The sequence below is a fragment of the Camelus dromedarius genome, chromosome 20 (genome assembly GCF_036321535.1).
Source record: "Camelus dromedarius isolate mCamDro1 chromosome 20, mCamDro1.pat, whole genome shotgun sequence".
NCBI classification, from domain to species: Eukaryota; Metazoa; Chordata; class Mammalia; order Artiodactyla; family Camelidae; genus Camelus; species Camelus dromedarius.
In genome coordinates this window covers 23,793,273-23,814,081 of record NC_087455.1, presented here as the reverse complement: position 1 = coordinate 23,814,081, position 20,809 = coordinate 23,793,273, and the positions used below count along the sequence as shown (strand labels likewise).

The 20,809-nt window shown below is 39.2% G+C and overlaps 1 protein-coding gene across 1 annotated transcript in view; it reads left to right on the top strand.

Moving 5' to 3' along the window:
* The window catches only part of TRHR (thyrotropin releasing hormone receptor), a 477,565-nt gene that overhangs the window by 429,987 nt on the left and 26,769 nt on the right, over positions 1-20,809 (top strand). Inside the window, exons 8-10 of the mRNA XM_031439495.2 lie at positions 2,532-2,602; positions 6,058-6,279; positions 6,821-7,694. Of these exons, the coding sequence (XP_031295355.1) occupies positions 6,906-7,694 (789 nt within the window). The 5' untranslated portion in view covers positions 2,532-2,602; positions 6,058-6,279; positions 6,821-6,905. The remainder of the gene's footprint in view (positions 1-2,531; positions 2,603-6,057; positions 6,280-6,820; positions 7,695-20,809) is intronic.

Genomic DNA, 20,809 nt, shown 5'->3' with positions numbered 1-20,809 from the left:
CTAGCAGCTAACACAAAGCATTATAATTGGCAGTTTGTGTTGTCACCCCTGCCAGGCTGGGAGCTCCTCTGTGCTTTTCATATTCACATTTCTATCTATATTGCCTGGCAGAGAGCCTGTCAAATAATTGGCACTCGATAAGGGAGCATTTAACAAGTGTGAATGGATGAGCAGGTGGATGGACAAATGAACCTCTACACTGAAGGCGAGAAATCACTCGGTACTGTCATCACTTAATTCATTCACCACACTTCTTTCCTGCCGTTCTTCTTTTAACAGGATTTCCCAGAAGACTGGAAAGTTTAAGAAAAATTATAATAAAATGCTTCAGAAATGTCTCACCTTAGAGGAAATTACTACGATGATTTCACAAACTGAAAATTTGTTCCTCATGAATGCCTCTTTTTATTTTTAAAAAAATCACTTCTGGTAGTGAAGTGGCTTTGGATTCTTTAAGATGCTCTACTTTTGACTTTGGCAGATCTTACCCCCTTCAGACAAACCCCTCTTTCCTATCACCATCACTACCCACAAGCCCCACCTGCCTTCTCCAAAGGTTTGAGCCACCTATGGGAGTGTCAGAAAACATTTCCTGGTGGAGGTGTGGTCCCTTCTGCACATAAGTGCAAGGATGATTCCATCAGGAACACCAAATACCCAGTTGCGACTAACAACCTAATGATTAAGTTACCGGGTTTTATTCCTCACTACTGTCTTCCTTTCCTTTTTTAAAAACATTACATACGGTTTCAGTATTCCGTGCCCTATTTTCTGTCTTCGCATACTATGTCAGCCAACAATTCCTGACAACTAAAACAAACCATTCTTCTCAAGGTTTTCTGTCACAAACATTATCATTTCAAAGGCATCAGTAAGAATTTCAATTCTACAAATTCCCGCATTTGTTATGAACATAATTATGGTGAATGAACAAATGCTTGCATTTTGCTAATTGGTTAATAAAATCACGGAGGCATGAAAACACTTAATGTTATATTTCACATTTACTCAGCTTCCGAAGAATAAGAGCGAGATGGCACTAGGATCTCCATAGCGATATATCTTAGCCAAGCCACAAAAAAACCCCATTGGATACAGCAAGATGTATTTTATAACTTACAAATTTTCAAGGTGGCATGTGGTGTTTTAGAAAATTTAATACTGGTTTTATTTTCCGTGAACACATTTTGTTTATAGAACAGTAAGTATACTAGACTTTTGTGCCAAGTGCTGGACTGAGTGCTTGATATATATGATGCCATTTACTCATCACATCTGTTCTATGAATTATATTTGAAGTCAATCATTCAGGAAAATTAATTCACTCATTTATACAACAAACTAGTATTGTACATGAACTGCCTTTTCTGTATCCTCTGTGTATATCTCTTGCTACCTGCTGGGGGATACACAAATGCATAAAGCAGAGTTCACCCTAAACACGTAGAATTACTTTCTTCCTTGAATTTTTTACATGTAGCCATTATGTAGATTTGTATAAAAACAAAATATTATGTAAATTCATATGAAAGTGGTATGATCATTTTGGAAAAATTCTGGTGATTTCTTAAACATGTAAACATATACTAAATTTATGTCCCAACAACTTAACTCTTGGAATTTGGTCATTCTTAACCAAGAAAAATGACAAAATATTTCCACAAACATTGCATGCCTATTAACAGAAGTTTTATTCATAATAACCAAAACTGGAAAATAATTGAAATATCCACCAACAGGTGATTGGATGAAATACAATACAGCCACATAGCCTATCGTGGAACGTTATGCAGCAATAAAAGGGAACAAACTATGGATTCATGCAACAAAATGCATAAATATAAAACATGTTAGGCCGATTTAAAGGAACCGGAGTACATATTATACAATTCCACTTACATAAAACTCTTCAAAAGTTATAGTCTAGAGAGAGAAAGCTGAACAGCATGAACCTAAACACAGAATTGCTCAGGGGCAGAGAACTGACTGGAAAGGAAAGTTGGAATCATTTTAGGACGCTGGAAGTTTTCTGTGTCTTGATTATGGTGGTGGCTACAAGTTTTATGTATTTGCTAGAATTAATAAAGCTCCACACTTAAAGTGACTTATTTTTATTTTATGCAAATTGTACCTCAATGAAATTGATTTTTAAATAATATATACATATCTGGGAAGCAGTGTTATGTGTCTGAATTTGTGTGTCTGACGTAATGAATAAGAACAGGAGCAACTGAAGGCCAAATTCTAAGTTGATAGATTTGTCAGCAAAACAGCACCTTTTATCGGTAAAGTCTTACACAACTATTTACGTAAGGCTATAAATTTGGACTTGAGATCCCTGGCAGCCAGAATAAGCCATGTTCAGCTCACAAAATGGAATTTTATGATAATTTAATTACAGTAACTTTTAAAAATTATATGAATTTTTAAAAATAACTTGAAATAGTGTTCCATAAAACATGTAATAAATCAAGATGAACACAAGCTCAGAGGTTTTGATTAAAATTCTTACTCTTTCATCTTTTGTGCAGGTCATATCCCAAGTGACCCTCTGCAGAAACTTTTGTAACTGATGTTAACTCTTCCTGAACACACTTCACAGGTAACAAGTGGGACAGACTACAGAGGGGAAGGAAGGGTGTGTGTGTGTGTGTGTGTGTGTGTGTTTATGCTTTTCATTTAAAGATATTTTTAGGTTTAGTTCTGCTGTACTTCGTTTTAAAATCTAAGATCCTATTTTGTGGACACATGGGAATGGAAATATAAGAGTATATATGATTGAGAAATAGAAAGAAAGGGCAACTTGTGCTCAAAATATACAATATTACCGTGTAACTTATTTCACCTTTCAGATTCTATGCCTTTACCAATAAGCACACAACTTCATAATCCCCTTACATGAAGTATTTTCCTTTGTGGATCAACAGCCAATAATTTTCTCTAGCTAATATTCAAATTTTAGCAAAAATGGATTTTGACATTTCTTCTATAAAGTTTGCCAAATGCTTTCTTCGACTCCAGGCTCTGTGATGAGGCTTACACCTGAGCAGAGGAAACTGAAGCATCCTTAGTTCAGTATCTAGGTGACTCAGTGTCAAATCCAGGACTGACTTCATTTGCTCCTTCGAGAACCCAGACCTTGTCTCCCAATTCCAGTGACCAAGTCTTTTCTGTGGTTTCTGTTTTTGAATTTTAACTTGTTAGACCACACTGATGTGCTGCACTTTGAAACCTAAAACACTGCCTAGTTATACAGTTTCTCTCAGGAACCAGAGTCTTGTGCAGTGTTCTGCTTCCAGCGTTTTCTGTTGTCTTCTTTCCAGTCCTTGGTGGGCTACTTGCTTCTAGTTGACTTCACCTCCCTGGCCCTCCCACAGCCTGGACCCCCACCTACCACCGCTCCCTCGTCTCCAGAGACCCGCAGTTGTTGGTGTAGCCCAGTGGCTCTTACCTATCTCTGTACATACCGACAGACTTCACTCCCTGACTAATTAAATAAGAATATCTGGGAAAAGGACCTAAGTATCTGTATTTTTTAAAACTCTCCAGATGATTCTGAAATTCAACCAGGAGGTGAATAGAGGGAGGCAAGGGAGAATTCGAAATTTCAGGGGACTCAAAAAAAACTGATAATCAAGAAATAACTTTAATGCAATATTTTTTAAAAGTCAAATTTAATGCAAAATAATCCATCATAAACAAAAGATCAAAATTTTAAGTAAAGAATCAGTACTTGGAACCCAAGGTAAAAGGAAAATTCATCATATTGATACTGTCTTCATTTAAAATGTTGACGTTTTCTTCATCATAGACTTTTTTGCATGAATTTTGATTTTTAAAAACATTACAAAATACTGATATTAATTACTGAGGTTTTTGGCAGCCCCTGAAATTTTGCCCCCTCCTCACCCTGGTCTGGGTCCTGCAAACCCCTGACCTAGCTGGGTGCTCCACACTGTCTCTGACCCCAGTGTCATTTGACCTTAGTGAGCACAGATGTTCTCTTTTCCAACAGTCCCCCACCTGCCAAGCCAAGCACCAGGCATGACAGCACAGACAGGGAGTGACATATACAGAGGACAAGATCAAGTCAATTGCCATTTGTCCAGAACCCCAATCTCTTTCTCAGGCTCTAGTCCAGTCTGAGGAAATACACTAAAACCCAAAATACCTAGGAGGGCTAGGCTGATATGTGCATTGTAAAACCTTTCTCCAGGTGATTCTAATTCCTCATTGTTCCCCACCACCCACACCAGAACCGCTCAGCTAGATCATACAGTACACGGTTACTCGAAGTGTGGTCCACAGACAAGCAGCATCAGCATCAGCTGGAGTTTACAGGAAATGCACACATTTGGGTCCCACCCGAGAGCCACTGAAACAGAAATCTGGGGACAGTTTTATCCAGATTTTAACAAGCTTTCCAGGAGATCCAGAAGCACGTTAATGCTTGAGAAATGCTGAACGCATAAATAATCATCTTTCTACTAATGGGTTGATGACAACCAGTGGACAGCCACTTATTACCTAGACAGCTCAGATCATCTTCAGAGACAAGGGTAGGGCTTTCCCTAATTTCTCTCGTGTAGAATTCTTGTGTGGAATTCTTGTAGAATTCCTCTTGTGCAGAACACAGCAGGTATGAAATCATGTTGGCCCCTGGGTCCCAGGGACAGAGACTTGGGCAAGCAAACAGTTTCCTAGGGAAGCCAGGGAAGGGAAAGCCAGGTACCTAGAGCAAGCTGTCGGGTTGGGAATGCCAAGGGTGGGAAGTAGAAGTGTTAAATCCTTCCTCAAGCTCAAGGGTCAAGTCCAAGGCCAGATCAAAAAAAAAAAAAAAAATAGTCCTGGCATTCTTACAAAGGAGCCTGTAAGTGAGATGCTCATTTTCACTGATGCTAGCCAAGTGGCACATGAGACACAAGGAGCCCTCAACAGTTCAGAGGGTGGAATTCGCTCAGTGTGATCCAGAGCTTCATCCCGTTGATACCCCCATGGTCCCATCTACTCAAAATTATTCTTCCATTGACATCTTCTAGAAAAAAGAACATCTAGACTTCTAAAGATAGAGAATCAACCCATTCACTGTATAGGGAACTAAATTAAGGGCTGTTTTTCATCTTAAACAAAAGTAGACAAACACTAACATTTGGTGTATTCATTTGGTGCCTGGAGAAGAAAGACATGTTTTCTGAGATTCCATAAAAAGTATAAAGATTGGCCCATGGGCTACTTTAGAAAAATAAAAATCAGGCTAAATTACACTCTTCTTAAAAAGATAGTTTGGAAAGTTTTGTGTGATACCAGAGTGGCCCTGGTTTAGATTTCCACTGGATGTGTTTTCCTCTTAGAAATAAATTGACATAAAACATTGCTGGGTGGTATGTGTGATTGGATGCCCAGAGGCTGGGTGAAGAGAGAGGCATCTAGGGCAGTTCGAAAGAGTCTAGTAAGTGAGGCAGAGCCAGAGTGGAAAAATTTACAGATCATATGTAGGTTGAAATTGATGTCCTTTGGGAAAAAAACTTTATCAGCCTCAGAAGATTGCAACTGAAATGGTTTAAAATCAATTTTAACCCATTTCCCATTCATATGCTATGAGAGGAGGGAGCCAATTTCCCTGGTTCACTGGAGAAACAGTCTGAGGATGTACAGAGTACAAAAAGAAGTTGATGTCGGTTCAGAAAGATATTTCAAGCTTCAAGGGCTGTGTCTGGACTGAGAAGGGTTTGCTCTCCTCAAAGTCCTGCCAAACAGGGAGTGTAAATATATGTCAGGGCTGCTCAGGTACTGGAGTTTCTGTAGAACTTGGACTATGAACAACTACAGGACCAGCTACTTCTGGACCCCTTGCTTGTGATTCCAGCCTCCCAGATTGAGAACTGTATCATTAGTGCATTTAGAAGTAAATCCTTCAAGGGGAGAAGATTATGAATCAGTGAGGACTGACAGGCATTTGTGAGCGTGAATGTGTGTGTGTGGGTGACAGAGAGGGAGGAGGAAGGGGAGAGAGAGAGCGAGCGTGTTCTCATTAGGGGACGATCTATGATTTGACAGCGTCTCTGCTGCTGCTCCTGCTGCTGCTCCTGCTGCGTCTGTATGGTCTGTCATCAGTTGGAAAGGCTGCGAGGGTTTAGAGGAACTGCAGTTCTGAAGACGGAGCACTGCTAAGTGGTCTCCCTGTCAAACAAAGTAGACGAGCGTTTCTGCAGGACTGGAAACTCGCACTTATTACTGCTTCATCTACCTTAATAAGCAGGCAGCACTACAGAGGAAAAGGTAAGAGAAGCAATTGGTCTCTGTTGGGTCTGCAGGGCAGGGGGCATGGGGAAATGTACGCTGAAAGGCTTGCTGTTTTGTAGCTAAAGGGGTCTCACCCTCTGAGGGCAAAGGAGGCAAATGCTAATTTTCTGCCAAGCTCGATCATTGAACCTCTCGGCTTTCTCCCCCCAGTATCTTTTTCTTCTTTATTCTACTTTTCCCAAGCATCTGAGAGGTTTCTTCATATTTATTTTTCAGATATTGTTTAGTTTTTTCCACTGAGCACTCTTTCAAAATGGGGAGTGTTTTCTGTATCTCTTTTCTTGATCATCTTTCTCCATTAAGAGGAAGACAGTCCCTTTTATTGTAAGCTGGTCAAAACAGTTACTCCAGCCTACACTAGAGTTGCAATAAAAGGAGTTTTCAGAAGTACATCTGAGCCCTATTACTGCAGAAAAATGGGAAGTGAAAGAAGAGGATGTGAGAATTACGTGTAAGTGACTGTGACTTGATCTGAAAGGGGGCACTGTGAGTGAATGTCGACTGTAACTCTTCACAGGGGGAGAGAACCACGGTGATAAAGGCAGGGCACTGGAAAGAGGATGTGTTGAGAAGTGTTTCAGAAATACCTCCAGCCACTAAAGATGGAAAATGAGACAGTAAGTGAACTGAACCAAACACAGCTTCAGCCGCGAGCAGTGGTGGCCCTAGAATACCAGGTGGTCACCATCTTACTCGTGCTTATTATCTGCGGTCTGGGCATCGTGGGCAACATCATGGTAGTCCTGGTGGTCATGAGAACCAAGCACATGAGGACCCCCACAAACTGCTACCTGGTGAGTCTAGCAGTAGCTGATCTCATGGTCCTGGTGGCTGCAGGCCTGCCCAACATCACGGACAGTATCTACGGTTCCTGGGTCTATGGCTATGTCGGCTGCCTCTGCATTACTTACCTCCAGTACTTGGGCATTAATGCATCCTCTTGTTCAATCACAGCCTTTACCATCGAGAGGTACATAGCGATATGTCACCCCATCAAAGCCCAGTTTCTCTGCACATTTTCCAGAGCCAAAAAGATCATCATCTTTGTCTGGGCTTTCACATCCATTTACTGTATGCTCTGGTTCTTCTTGTTGGATCTCAATATTAGCACCTATAAAGATGCTACTGTGGTGTCCTGTGGCTACAAGATCTCCAGGAATTACTACTCACCTATTTACATAATGGACTTTGGTGTCTTTTATGTTGTGCCGATGATCCTGGCCACTGTCCTCTATGGATTCATAGCTAGGATCCTCTTCTTAAATCCCATTCCTTCAGATCCTAAAGAAAACTCTAAGACATGGAAAAATGGCTCAATCCATCAGAACAAGAATTTGAATTCAAAGACTTCTAATAGATATTTCAACAGCACGGTATCTTCAAGGAAGCAGGTAAGCAAATCTGAACCTCTAAGTCCACAGAGGAAGTGTGGGAGAGAGTTCCTTGTGAGATGGGATCAACTTTGCCCTACTTAGCTGATGGCGAAACCAAAATACAATCATGCAAGTGTTTTACAGTGGAAGCTTCTGCTTTACATATTAAATCTGTCTCTCAAACAGCTGAAGCTGTAAAAATAGATGGGGAAAATGTGATAGCACATCAGCAGGCACTAGTTCAGGTGCTATTAAGATAAAAAGAAACATAAACAGAAACCCTAGAATTCCACCTTTAAAATGTTTGTGCCTCTCTGAGAAAAGTTATAAAATATTTAGACCACTTCTGGCTTCTGTAGGGAGCAGCTGGATATTTTTAAGAATTCTATTGTCTGACAAAGATTTGACAAAATAATTTGAGTAAAGATAAGTCAAAGTAATAAGGAAACTGAGAAGGGTTCCTGGACTTTTTTTTTTTTTTTCCTTTAGTTTAGTGGAGGAAGATTCTATTACCTCTTCCTGTAGCTCCCTGCAAAGTATCCTAGCATACAGAAGCACAAAATGCACTTTGCTCAGGAAATGTTCTAATAAAAAGGCTAACACCAAGCTCAATTTGCTACAAAGAATGATTGAATGTTTTACATATTTATTTTTCCTGCTAAACCTAACTAAAAATCCCTTTATGTTTCAGATCACCTGAATGCACAGGTGGTTACGTTGAGTAGTGGTTTTACATGAATGAAGTGCAAATTTGTTTCAGTAGATACGGTTTATAAGACAATAGAGGAGTAACATACTTTTATACCATATGCACATTTATCTGTATGTACACAATTACTCTGAGTTATTTATGAATTTACCTTTCAGTTCCTTTCCCTACTTTGTTAAACAGAATAAACAGATGGTAAATATCCTCAGAGCTGAAAAGAAAAACTTAAAATCAACAATACTGGCTTTTTCAAAGGGGTTGAATTTTCTCTCTCTTTTTTATCCTGTAAGAATATGGTTCTTCCTCTGTACATAGAAACTGAGTGTACTTTTTAAAGTATGCATGTGAATCATCATACTGTCACTCCTAAACTTTAGATTAGCTGATATATGAAGAATTGTGATTGGACATTGGGAACACAGTGAAATATTACTTATAAATGTAGGTGTTTTAGACATGCATGAAATGAATGATGAACTATCACTAGAAAGAAATATGTACAACATTTTAAATGAAGCCATGATACTTGATTTATGTAACATTTATTATTAAAGATGCCTAGATGATGAAAAGGGAAGACTTCAGCAACTAAAGCTGGCTCTTAGATTTCTGTTACTTGGGTCTAGCAGTGCTACCTCATACGAGGCATATTCGGCCATCTATTACCCAAAACTTGATTAAGGGAAATTTAGAGAGATCTGTTGGCCATCTGCCAAGACAAACATTAACAAATACAATAAGAGAGTAAAGAATGTGTACATCTCAATTAGAGACTAAACGTGGGTTAATGTCTGCAGCAAAGAAGGTCAGGGAGTATATTCATTCATTAGACTCTAATTAATATTCTTGTGATAAATTCTAAAAAATTGTTTGTCTGGTTGGATGTCCTTCCTTTCAATTACAGTCATTAGTACCTATCAGCATTAATAATGTCCTTCAAATTGCTAATTGTGTTACATGTTCACACTCTTATTTCAAAGCTGTTACAGATAGGCCGTCCTTACAGAGGCTGAGAGGTAGAAGAAAAAGCCAAAGATTTGGCTCCAAACAACCCTGGGTTTTAAAATGCCAGGATTCTAATCAAGCTTGGATATATGGCCTTGGATAAGCAGAACTCTCTGAACCTCAGTTTCCTCACCTTTAAGGATAAATAGCAACCAGGCTTGGTGTGAGGGTTCAATGAAATAAACTTAGGAAAGACACCTAAGATGGAATGTTGGGTCACCTGTTAATTAGCCTCCTTCTGAGTTTTGTTTTGTTTTTTTAAATATGTTGGCAACTGTAAGGGACATAGGGATTTATTCTTTAAAATACACATTCACCATTTAAACAAAGATCATTTGTTGAACATGTGTGTATATAGTAACTTCTCTAAGGAACTTTTTAATCATTAGGGCATTTGGGACTGTATTCGGAGCATTTGGATTTTGATGTCACAATAACATCGCTGTCACTTAGCATCAGGAGCTGGGGATGCCAAATGTTGTGAAATGTGTTAGACAGTCCTGCACAATGAAGTGCCCTGTTACTAATGGCAATAAGACACTCCTTGAGAAACAAGGAATCCTACTTAAATCAATAGAAGTGCATTTAAGTAATATGTCATGTAATTCCATCTTGATTATAGATAGGAGGGATTCAGAGAAAAGGAAGGAAATTATGGGGCTAGAGGGATCAGAGAAGCCTTCATGGAAGAGGTGGCATTTGAGAAGACTCTGGAAGGATGAGGATAATTTGAAAAGTAAAAGCCAAGAAAGACAGCGCAGAAAGGACAGGGCCGGGGTGAGAATGGTATAGATTTGGAGAGGGGGCCGGGAGAGGGTACATAGCAGGTGATTTTTATGGTGTAGTGATTTGGTTGACTAAAACAAATGATGTCTTTGAGGAAACAGCAAAAGGTAAGATTGGATTGACAGAGTGTGTAAGAGAGATAAAGGGGTAGGCGGCGGGATGAAAGGGCTGTGGAGGATCCCAACTATTAGACAGAGAAAGGAGTGTGAACTTAGTGCAGGGGCAACAAAGAAGGTGAGTAGTGGGCAGGGGGCAGCAACGAGGAAAGTGGTGTTTGGGGACCATAAATCTGACAGCTGTGGATGAGGCAGATTTGGAGTTGAGAGACTGGTGGCAGAGGGGCCAATTTGGAAGTTGTTGGTAATAATTCAGGCACAAAGTAGCAATACTCTCTATCAGGAGAATTTAAAGTAAGGTGTGAGCCAGAGAGATGTTTCAAAGGAAGAGAGGGTGACATGTGAACATATCAGATACAAAGGACCAAGAGAGGACCGTTCAATGTGGCATCAGGGTTCTGAGTCTGGAAAAATGGTGGTGCCTCTGATGAATGGAATGAGGGCTGTGAAGGGGAGTCAGTTTTGTCCAAGATCAATGACCCTTTGATCAGGCTTCTTCCCCTTCTGAAATGGTTCTTTTATTAAATTTTGGAAAGATTCTAACCTCCACCCCCTTTTATTCTAATATTTTCTCTGCATTTTCTTTCTTTCAGGCAAGTTTAATTTACATTTTAACAAACATTCTCTCTGGACCAGGTCTTTCTAACCAAAGTATTAAAGTCAAACGTGTATAGTCTAAAAGAACTACATTTTAAGAGGAAATAAAAGAGCATTTTAATGTAAGGAACAAATGTAAGTTTTTAGTTTGTTGCTTTGTTTGCTTTTAACTTATATTCCCTAAGCAGAAAATCCAGGCCAGAATCTTTTTTCTTCTCATTATTCGGATTCAATTATATTTTAGGAAACCAACCAAATATTTGGTAAATTCAATGAAGCAAATTATTCAGAATAATGGCTTGGAATTGTGTAGACAAAAGAATTATCCGATTGACTAAATCTTTTGCTTTACAATTGGTTGTTTTGATATTGAGGAGACACGGTTTACATGATCACGTGTCACATTTCAGCTCTGTCTACACAATGATCTCTCTACACAAAAGATCTTTACACAAAAGATCTCTCAGTTCTGTCAATTCAGGTGTTTAGCATTGTGTAGATAAAGCATCTCTATTATTAACTGGATCTTTCAAAGGAACTGATTGGATCCTTAGTATTTTGGAGGCATGGAGATATTTTGGTAAAGGACTGCACTGTGGGTAAACACCTTCAATTCAGTTATTTGCTTTCCACAGAATGCAGGGGTATGAGAATATTTTGCAGACCAGGCTACCAGTTTCATTTTTAGTTGAGTCATGGTAACATACTTTTCTTTTTTAACAGTATAACTGATAGGGGAACTGTGTAATAGTCCAAATAAAAACTCCAAGAATTAAGGGCAAAATTTTCATTATGAGTTTTATTTGACTTAACAAGCCTTTAAAATACTACACAGTCTTTGTTTCCACAAATTTCTTAAAAGCTTTCTACCTTACCAGAGGAATGCTGGCAGCCCAGGAAGCAAAAGTAGCTTTCCTTTTAAAGCAATGCATACCTTGTATTTGTTGCTATTGTCGCTACTATTTCTGATGATGATGGAAAAGCAATCATGTGTATTCTGGAAAATACAAAAAACTAGGAATAAGAAAAAAGGCCTCCTTTACCCTACCTTGCAGAAACCACAATTTAGTAGCATTTAGTTATATTCTTTTTCTTATATTTTCACTTGATCTTCTTTATATCATTATATTCAATATAGATATATAATTTTATATGCTGCTTTTATACAAAATGTTGAAATTGATAGTCTCAAGAATAGCACCGAGTAAAAGAAAATGGATAAAATTGTGAGTTAGTTTTTCTCAGCCTCAGTGCTCTCATCGATAAACTGAGAATAACAATTCCTCATAGAGTTATTCAAATCAAATGAGATGCATCAGACAAAATTCATCTTTTTGCCTCTCCTCCTACCTGTACCGTCAGCTATCCTCCCCTCACTCCTGTCCTTCTGGGTGACCTCCGTCCCCCCAGGCAGCCTCTTAACTCTAACTCTCTCTTAAGTCTTCAGTAGAAGGATGTATTCATGGAAAATGAAAAACTAGGATAAAGAAGCAGCTTAACTCTTTTCTCTTCTCCCCATGCCTCCCTTGTTATTTACTTTTTAAAGAAGAAATCTTGAACAAGGGGAAACACTGAAGATACAAAGGAAGGGAGACATATGGTAGAATATCAGCAGTAGGGCTGACATTTGGAAACATAAAATCCGTTAAGTTGTATGGGTAGCTCAATCAATGACTAACCTTAAAAGGGGAATTAATGATATAAACTCTTCAGGATTAAGATACTAAATCAGTTTTCTCAAGTTTACTGGGACTGTTTTTGTAGTGTTTTCACAGATCCATCTTTCATTTTTAATTATTTTATTGGTTCCATTTTTCTGGGTTCAGCTATATATCCTCAATAGCATAGAGATTTCTTAGATGGAAAAAAAGTGCGATATTTGTCACTTAGCACACAGATATCTAAGTGTACCATCTTACTTTATTATCAAAGAAAAGCTTTCCATTTTCCAATTCACGTACTGTATATGCCATAAATTGCCTCAGTGGAAGTACCCTGTCGTTACATGCTTTGTGTCCTTCGGTTAGATGAATGCACATTGTTTATTCCCAATTGTATACTTGCAGCTTTGAGACATAATTTCACCAGTAGAGAAAAATAAATTTTCCTTTATGCCTACAAAAAGGAAAAACCTGTCCTCCTACAGAATTCTCAATTTGACCACATAGCAAAGCACATCTTAAAATCATCTAACCTTAAAAATGACAAACTAACTTTATATTTCTTTATATAGCCTCTTGTGAATTCTTCAGATTGCAAACAGATATCGCAAGTTCCAGACAGATGAAGGCCGGGCTATACCCATGTTCTGAGTCTCCTGCACTTTTTTTCTGAGTTGGAGGAAGAGTGAAAAGTGTTAGGCTAAAGCTAAGTAAACATTAAGCAGAATTTTGCAATAGGTCATTTTATATTCAATATCCTCCTCAATTTAATGAAACGTTCACTCACAACCCACAAAGCACCTAACACTCTCCTAGGTATAGAGGCCACCAGGATAAAGACAAACTCTTCGCCTTCGAGGAGCTCGCTGTTGGCCATGGACACAAATAATACTGAGCAGAACACTGTGTTCTACAGGAGAGGACACAGCATGCAAGAGGGGAGAAGGAAATGGGAGAGAAAGGAGGAAGGCTTTATGGAGTGCACGGCATTGATCTGGGCCTGTAAAGATGGGCAGGATGTCTAAAAGCAGCAGTAAGGACACAGGGAGAAAAGGAAGAAAGTTCAACAGAAGGAGAGGAGTAGATAGGAGAGAATTCGGCACATGCAGGGAGAGATTAATCTCAGGTCATTGAAGTGGGGCAGTGAAAGTGAATTGTCTAACAAGGTTAGTCTGAACCCAGTTGTAGTCCTGCTACATCTATCTCCCATCTCTCCCCAGCCCTGACCTTTGTCATTCTCCCTACTTACATTCACATCCATGATTACAGCTCCCACCTGTGAGTCTTCAGTACACAGCTCTAGCAAAGGCATCTCCTGACCCATATACCTCATTGGGTTTTGGACATCATGTAAGTACAGCAAATCCAATATGTCTAAAACTAGACCCATTATTTTCCCTCATAAACCCTTTCTTTCTTTCTTTCTTCCTTTCTTTCTTTCTTTCTTCCTTTCTTTCTTTCTTTCTTCCTTTCTTTCCTTTCTTTCTTTCTTTCAATTTAGGTTTCCAAGCCACAAATCTAGGAGTCCTTCTAAGTACCTTTCTGTCCTATATACCCACCCACCCCCAAATCCAAGTCATAGCCAAGTGCTAGTGATTTGAGCTCAGACTTCCCAGATTCAACCTACTCCATCACCTACATGTCCTAGTTCACCATTTCTCACCTGCTCAACTTCAGGACACACCTCACCAAGCCTCTCTGACTCCCATTCTATTGCCCCCCAAATCATTCTACTCATGGCTCACGAAGGGGTTTCCTAACAAACAGGTATGTTATCAAAGGTATGTTTTTATAGTTTCCTGAGGCCTAGAGTTTAAACATCTTAGCATAACAGATGAGATCCCGGCTCCTTTATATGTTTTCAGCTTCATCGCCTGTGGCTCTCCTAACGTACACTTTATGCTCCAGTGATACTGAATTATTTGTAGTTCTCGGAACTGGCTATGTTCTCTCATCTGGAACACCTTCTATCTGGCGAAATCCTAATTATCTTTCAAGTCTCAGATCAAATGATGCCCCCCATGCACGCCGTCAAGCCTTCCCTGAATTTCTCAGGCAGGCTTATGTAACTGAATGCCCAGCTATAACTGTGTGTGTTAGGGGTTCTACCTATATTCCCACAGTACCTTGCACATCCTTCTGCTTTAGTAATTCTTATGTATCATAATTGTTACCCGTTGGTCTTCCATTGCTACTCACATTCGTAAGAGTAGGGCCTGTATCCCTAGTGCCCTCAGCACTGAATTTGGCTCATTACAGGCTCCCCAAAGTGTATTTAGACAGTTGTGTGCTGCAGCCAAAGAATACAGGCTTTGCAGGAGCAGGTGGCTAGCATTTCTTTCCAAATCTGTGTTCAGTGACATCACACTGGTTGCTTCATGGTTGGAGTACTAACACTGCATAAATCAGCAAATATGACATTTCAGGGCCCCTCCTTTTTTTGTGGAGAGCCAACTGTTAAATCTTGATCAGTACACTTTTGTCTGTGTGTGTGTATCATACATAATTTTACATACAAGAAATGAAAGTGTGAAAGAGTACATGCATGCATACTTGGGGGCTCAGTCAATTCCATCACTCTATTTTGCTCCCTGAAAAATTATTGTTTATTTAGGCCACATTCTCCTCTGATTTTAATTAAAATGTCTTGTCTTTTATTGAATGCCTTTTGAATTCCAAAACAGCAAAACTAGTAACTAGCTAGTATGATGGTGAGTTTGTTAGCAGATACGACTTTTGAGGAGGATTTCTCCCTTCCAGGTAGAACAGGCTGACCTAGAAACATGGCAGACTCAGATCATAATTTACTTTTTATACAAAATCCTGTTGGCTTTCTAGTGAGCCTTTCAAATACCCTCGACAATGAGAGAGCTACGCTGGACAGAATGGGCAGAGATGCAGAGGGACGGCAACTTAGAGAAGGAAAACAATGTAAGCAGAAGTATTAAGATGGATAAATCTGTCTGAGTGCTCCTCTGTGACTAATTTTCCTAAAGCAGTCTGCACACATCATCTTCTTTCAAAAGAAATCTCCCCAATCTCCCCTGACTGGCTTTCAAAGCCCTCTAAATCCTGACCTCTTCATCGTTTTTCTGGCTTTGTTCATCTATTATTTCTTTAGATCAATAAACAATTATTGAGCACTAGTTTCATGCCAAGCATTACTCTGTAGAGCCAGTCATAATCACCATCTTATGGAACTTTCTGTAAAATATGAAAGATGGCCATTCAAAAATAGTCAGATTAATGTCTTTGTTTTTTTCAGATATATACCCAGAGGAGTGGAATTGCTGGGTCATACGGTAGCTCTAGTTTTAGTTTGTTGAGAAACCTCCATACTGTTTTCCACAGCAGTATAAGTTGTTGGCTGCACCAACTTACATTCCCACCAACAGTGTACAAGGGTTCCCTTTCCTCCATATCCTTGCCAGCATTTGTTATTTGTGGTCTTTTTGATGATAGCCATTCTGACAGGTGTGAAAAAACAAAACCACTAATTTGAAAAGATACATGCACCCCAATGTTCATAACAGCATTATTTACAATTGCCAAGATATGGAAGCAACCTAAATGTCCATTAACAGATGAATGGCTAAAGAAGATTTGGTATACATACACAATGAAATACTAGTCAACCATAAAAAAGAATGAAAATTTTCCATTTGCAACAACAGGGTTGGATTTGGAGGATATTACACTAAGTGAATAAGTCAGAGAGAAAGACAAATATTGTGTGATATTACTTATATGTGGAATCTTAAAAATAAAATAAACTAATGAATATAACAAAAAGAAACAGACTCACAGATACAGAGAACAAACTAGTGGTTATCAGTAGGGAGAGGGAGGTGGAGGGGCAAGTTAGAGTTGGGGATTAAGAGGTACAAACTGCTAGGTATAAAATAACTAATCTGCAAAGATACATTGTACAGCACAGGGAATATAGCCAATATTTTATAATAACTATAAGTGGAGTATAACCTTTAAAAATTGTGAATCACTATATTGTATACCTGTAACATATATATTGTACATCAGGTATACTTCAGTGTTTTAAAAAGTTGGAAAGAACAGTGGAAAATACAAGTTTAGGATGTACAGTGTGCAGAAGAGGCAGCAAGGAATGGGTGAACATTGTACGTAAGGCTGGAGATCAGGCCACCAACAGAGAAGAGTCACTTCCACTTTTGAAAAATGAGTAGACGTTCAGCAGTGAAGCCAGCAGAAGTCGTCATGTGTGTAGCCAAGTGCAGCCCAGGGTGACACCTCGGAAGTCCCTGTGTATCACTGAAGGCATCTAAATTTGACTCTAAGGCATCAGGGAATCATTGAAGGACTAACAGGGACAGTGGCAAACAGGATTTGGCTTCTGGGACCATTACTCATAAAATTTTAAAAGGAAGCCTGCCCAGAACGAGGGAAACTGAAATGAGGCTTTTGCAATCCAAGCAAGAAGCAAAGAAGGCTTGACTTAAGTGTGACAGTAGGGAAGGCTAGTAAGGATGTATAAGAGTCAAATCAGAGGGGTTTAAATACTAATTTGGCAAATGAAAAGAGAGAAGGCTCTACAGGGAGTCCCGGAGTCTCAGCTGTGGTGACCAGACAGGCAGTCAGCACGCATGGCACAGGGTGCAAGGGAAGAGTGGTCTTGCCTGTATTTGTTCCTTCCCGGTAGATGCAGGTGCATTGCACAGGAGTCTCCTATATATGCTAAGCTCGTTTACACTTTCAGCCTTGCTCCTATAATTTTTCCCACCTGTAAAGCCCTCCTCACTCCTGACACTTCATACCTCTCTGAAAAACTCAAGTTCCTAGCTTAGGCTGCTGTTAGATGCAGGGGTCCCAAACATGGGACGTCTACTGATGGCAGATGAGTGTGGGCTCAAGAGTCAGAAAAACACACGTTCAAGTCCTGGGTCTTCTACTTCCTATATCTCTGGTTAGGTTATTTTACTTCTGGATACTTCAGTTTGTTCTTACCTACATGATACCTGCTCACAGGGTTACTGCGAGGAAATGCCCAGTACATAATAAGCAGTCAATAATTCTTAGTTAGTATATCTAAATTAAATGTTACATTTTAAAATATTATTTACCCCACTTTAATCATGAAATAGCAAAAAATATAGACTGGTAATTCTTTCCTGAAGACAAGAGTTTAGGGGACATAACAGAGGTGAATCTTCCAGGTTCATCTAACAGCATATTCAGAAGATCAATTTAGTATTTCCTGAGCTCCTGCTATGTGCCCAGAGAGAAATACATGAAGCCTATTAAGTTTATATGAACTAACTCAATTTATCTTCACAACAATCCTGAGAAGTAGGAACTAGTTATAGAAGAGGATCTGGAGTCATAGGAATGAGCCAAAGTGACCTGCCAGGATTTTAACCCAGCACATCTGCTCCATTTCAACCATAGGGTGACAGAAAATCAGATCAAGGTGAGATTGGGGTGGGTGGGTAGCATTAAAGGAAGTTCCCTGGAGCTGGTAGGATGAAAGGGGTCTAGAGGTTTGAGCAAGGTTAAGAGACTGAGAGAAGAGAGGTTGTTCCAGATGAGGGAGATGGGAAGGATATGACCATATTATTAACAGGACAAAAAAGCCCAGAATTTTCAAAAACATGTTCTGTCTGAGGAATAGTAATGAGGTTAGCCTAGCAGGCTCACCACCATCAGCTGCATTCCCAGGTCCCTCGCACACTGTTGAGCAATGCCAGAGGGCACCACATTCTATGGGGTGTGGGTACCACAGCCTTGGAGTTCCCATTCCAATGGCCCTCGTTCACTTCTGTCTATCCATTTAACAGGACCATCACCACTTCCCTCTTTTTATGCCTTAAATCCCTATTTCAAAACTTTCTACTCTCCTCAAGTCATTACACCTGGAATTATTTTCTCTGCAATTCCCCCAACATCCAACCTCTCCCCTCTATTGCTCTTTCCTCAATTTCAGCCTCATCATAACTGTCTGCACTGTAGACCAGGAAGCTGATCTTCACTCCTTTGTCATAGATTAATTAATCACATGAGTGTGGGTGCGCTTCTGGGCTCTCTGTTTTGTTCCACTAGTCTATGTGTCTGTTTTTGTGCCAGTACCATACATTCTTGATTACTATAGATTTGTAGTATACTTTTGTGTGTGTGTGTGTGTGTGTATATATATATATTTGAAGTATAGTCAGTTTACAATGTTGTGTCAATTTCTAGCAAAAAGCATAATGTTTCAGTCATAAATGAACATACATATATCCATTTTTATATTCTTTTTCACCGTAAGTTACTACAAGACATTGAATATAGTTCCCTGTGCTATATGGTGTGAACTTGTTGTTTACCTATTTTATATATATTAGTTAGTATTTGCAAATCTGGAAGTCAGGGATTGTGATACCTCCAGCTTTCTTCTCATTTCTGAAGATTGCTTTGGCTATCCGGATTCTGCTGGAATCCATACAAATTTTAGTTCTATGAAAAAATACCATTGATATATTGATAGAAATTGCATTTAACCTTTAGACTGCTTTGTACATTTTAACAATATTAATTAGTCCTATCCACGAGCCCTATGTATCTTTCCATCTGTTCATATCATCTTTAATTTCTTTCATCAGTGTCTCATAGTTTTCACCTCCTTGGTTAAATTTATTCCTATGTATTTTATTCTTTTTGATGCAATTGTAAATGGGAGTGTTTCCTTAGTTTCTCTTCTGATAGTTTGTTATTAGTGCATAGAAATGCAACATATTTCTGTGGCTTGATTATATATCCTGCAATTTTACTGAATTCATTTATTATAATAGTTTTGGGGTGAAGTCCTCAGGGTTTTCTATGTGTACTATCATGTCTTCTGCAAACAGTGGCAGTTTTAATTCTTTCTTTCCAATTATTTGGGTGCCTTTTATCTCTTTTCCCCTCTTGGAATGCCAAAGACATAGTTTTAGTGGATGATCCCAGTTAGGAGGGAAAGTAAAGAAAGGAGAATGAGCCAAGGAGAGAGAGAAGGTTCAGTTAAATGAATAAGTGGATTTATCTAAAACTGAGAAGTCATGGCCTAGCCACTAGAATCAAACACAGCTCTTCAGAGCTGCATGAGAGGTACCTGAAAAGAACTTGAATAAACTAAAAATTAAATTAGCTCTGAAAATTCAACAAGGCTAAATACATGTGCGCATGGAATAAGATGAATAATGTAAATCACCTGATATCTATATTTAATTGAAATAAAAATAGAATATTATTTTGGAAAAGAAGATACTGCAAGCTTTATAAACAGCCCTGATGACTTCTGTCTATAGCCCTTGGATAGACTTCCTCAACATAATTATATGGTAGCTGCAAGTAAGTAAAGCATCCTGTGCCTCTCCACTCCATGCCTTTGTTGTTTGAGTTTTATGGGTATTTATGACAATGGGAGAACTCGGCATCTTTTCTGCAGGCTGCAGCTCTTAGCTTGGAAAATAAGAAAGTGACTCAGAGACAGAGGTGGCACCATCGCAAGAGTGTGAGAGGAAAGAGGCAGGGTAAATGCTGAGCGCGCCATGAGTTTTTAAAGATCGTTTGTAAAGTCAAGTGACTAGAGCCTCCACGTGCAGGATTGACACCCTGCCGTGTTCCCTCTGATAAGCTCTGCCACTGATTCTCCTTGGCAAACATTTAAAAGACTATATACACAGGAAATTTGGGTGGGAAGAGTGAGAGAACAGGGTGCACTGAGATAGTCTCTGGAAAGATAGAAATGGGCTCAGATTCAGGGTAAATTTACAGGAGAAATATTTAACTGGAGATTATAAAATGCTAGAATGGACCTCCAGGAATTTCTTTACAAATCAATTAGACATGTCTCTGAATAAGTTAAGAGCAATCAGGTCAATACTTTTGTATAAACCAACTGCAGTGCACAGTGGAGGTATTATCTTGGAATTAAGGATTGTCTTGTTCAATTATTACAGTCCCTTCCAGTGCATTATTACATGGAATGGGAAAACAGTGGAAGTAAGGACAGATTTGCACCTATTCATTTATGAGGCACCGTGTTAGGCACTAGAATGCAAAAATGAACAAGTCAGAGCTCCTGCTTACAGAATGGTCACAGTCTAATAGGAAAAATATGAACGTAAACTGATCATGAAAGCCGAAGAGGAAAAAGTGTTATCATAGGAAAAAGCACAGATCAGTGTCACCTGACCTACATGGCTTGGGGAAAGGTGGGCCTCAAAAAGGCCTGGAGAAGAAGCCTACTAAACTGAGCCTTGCAAG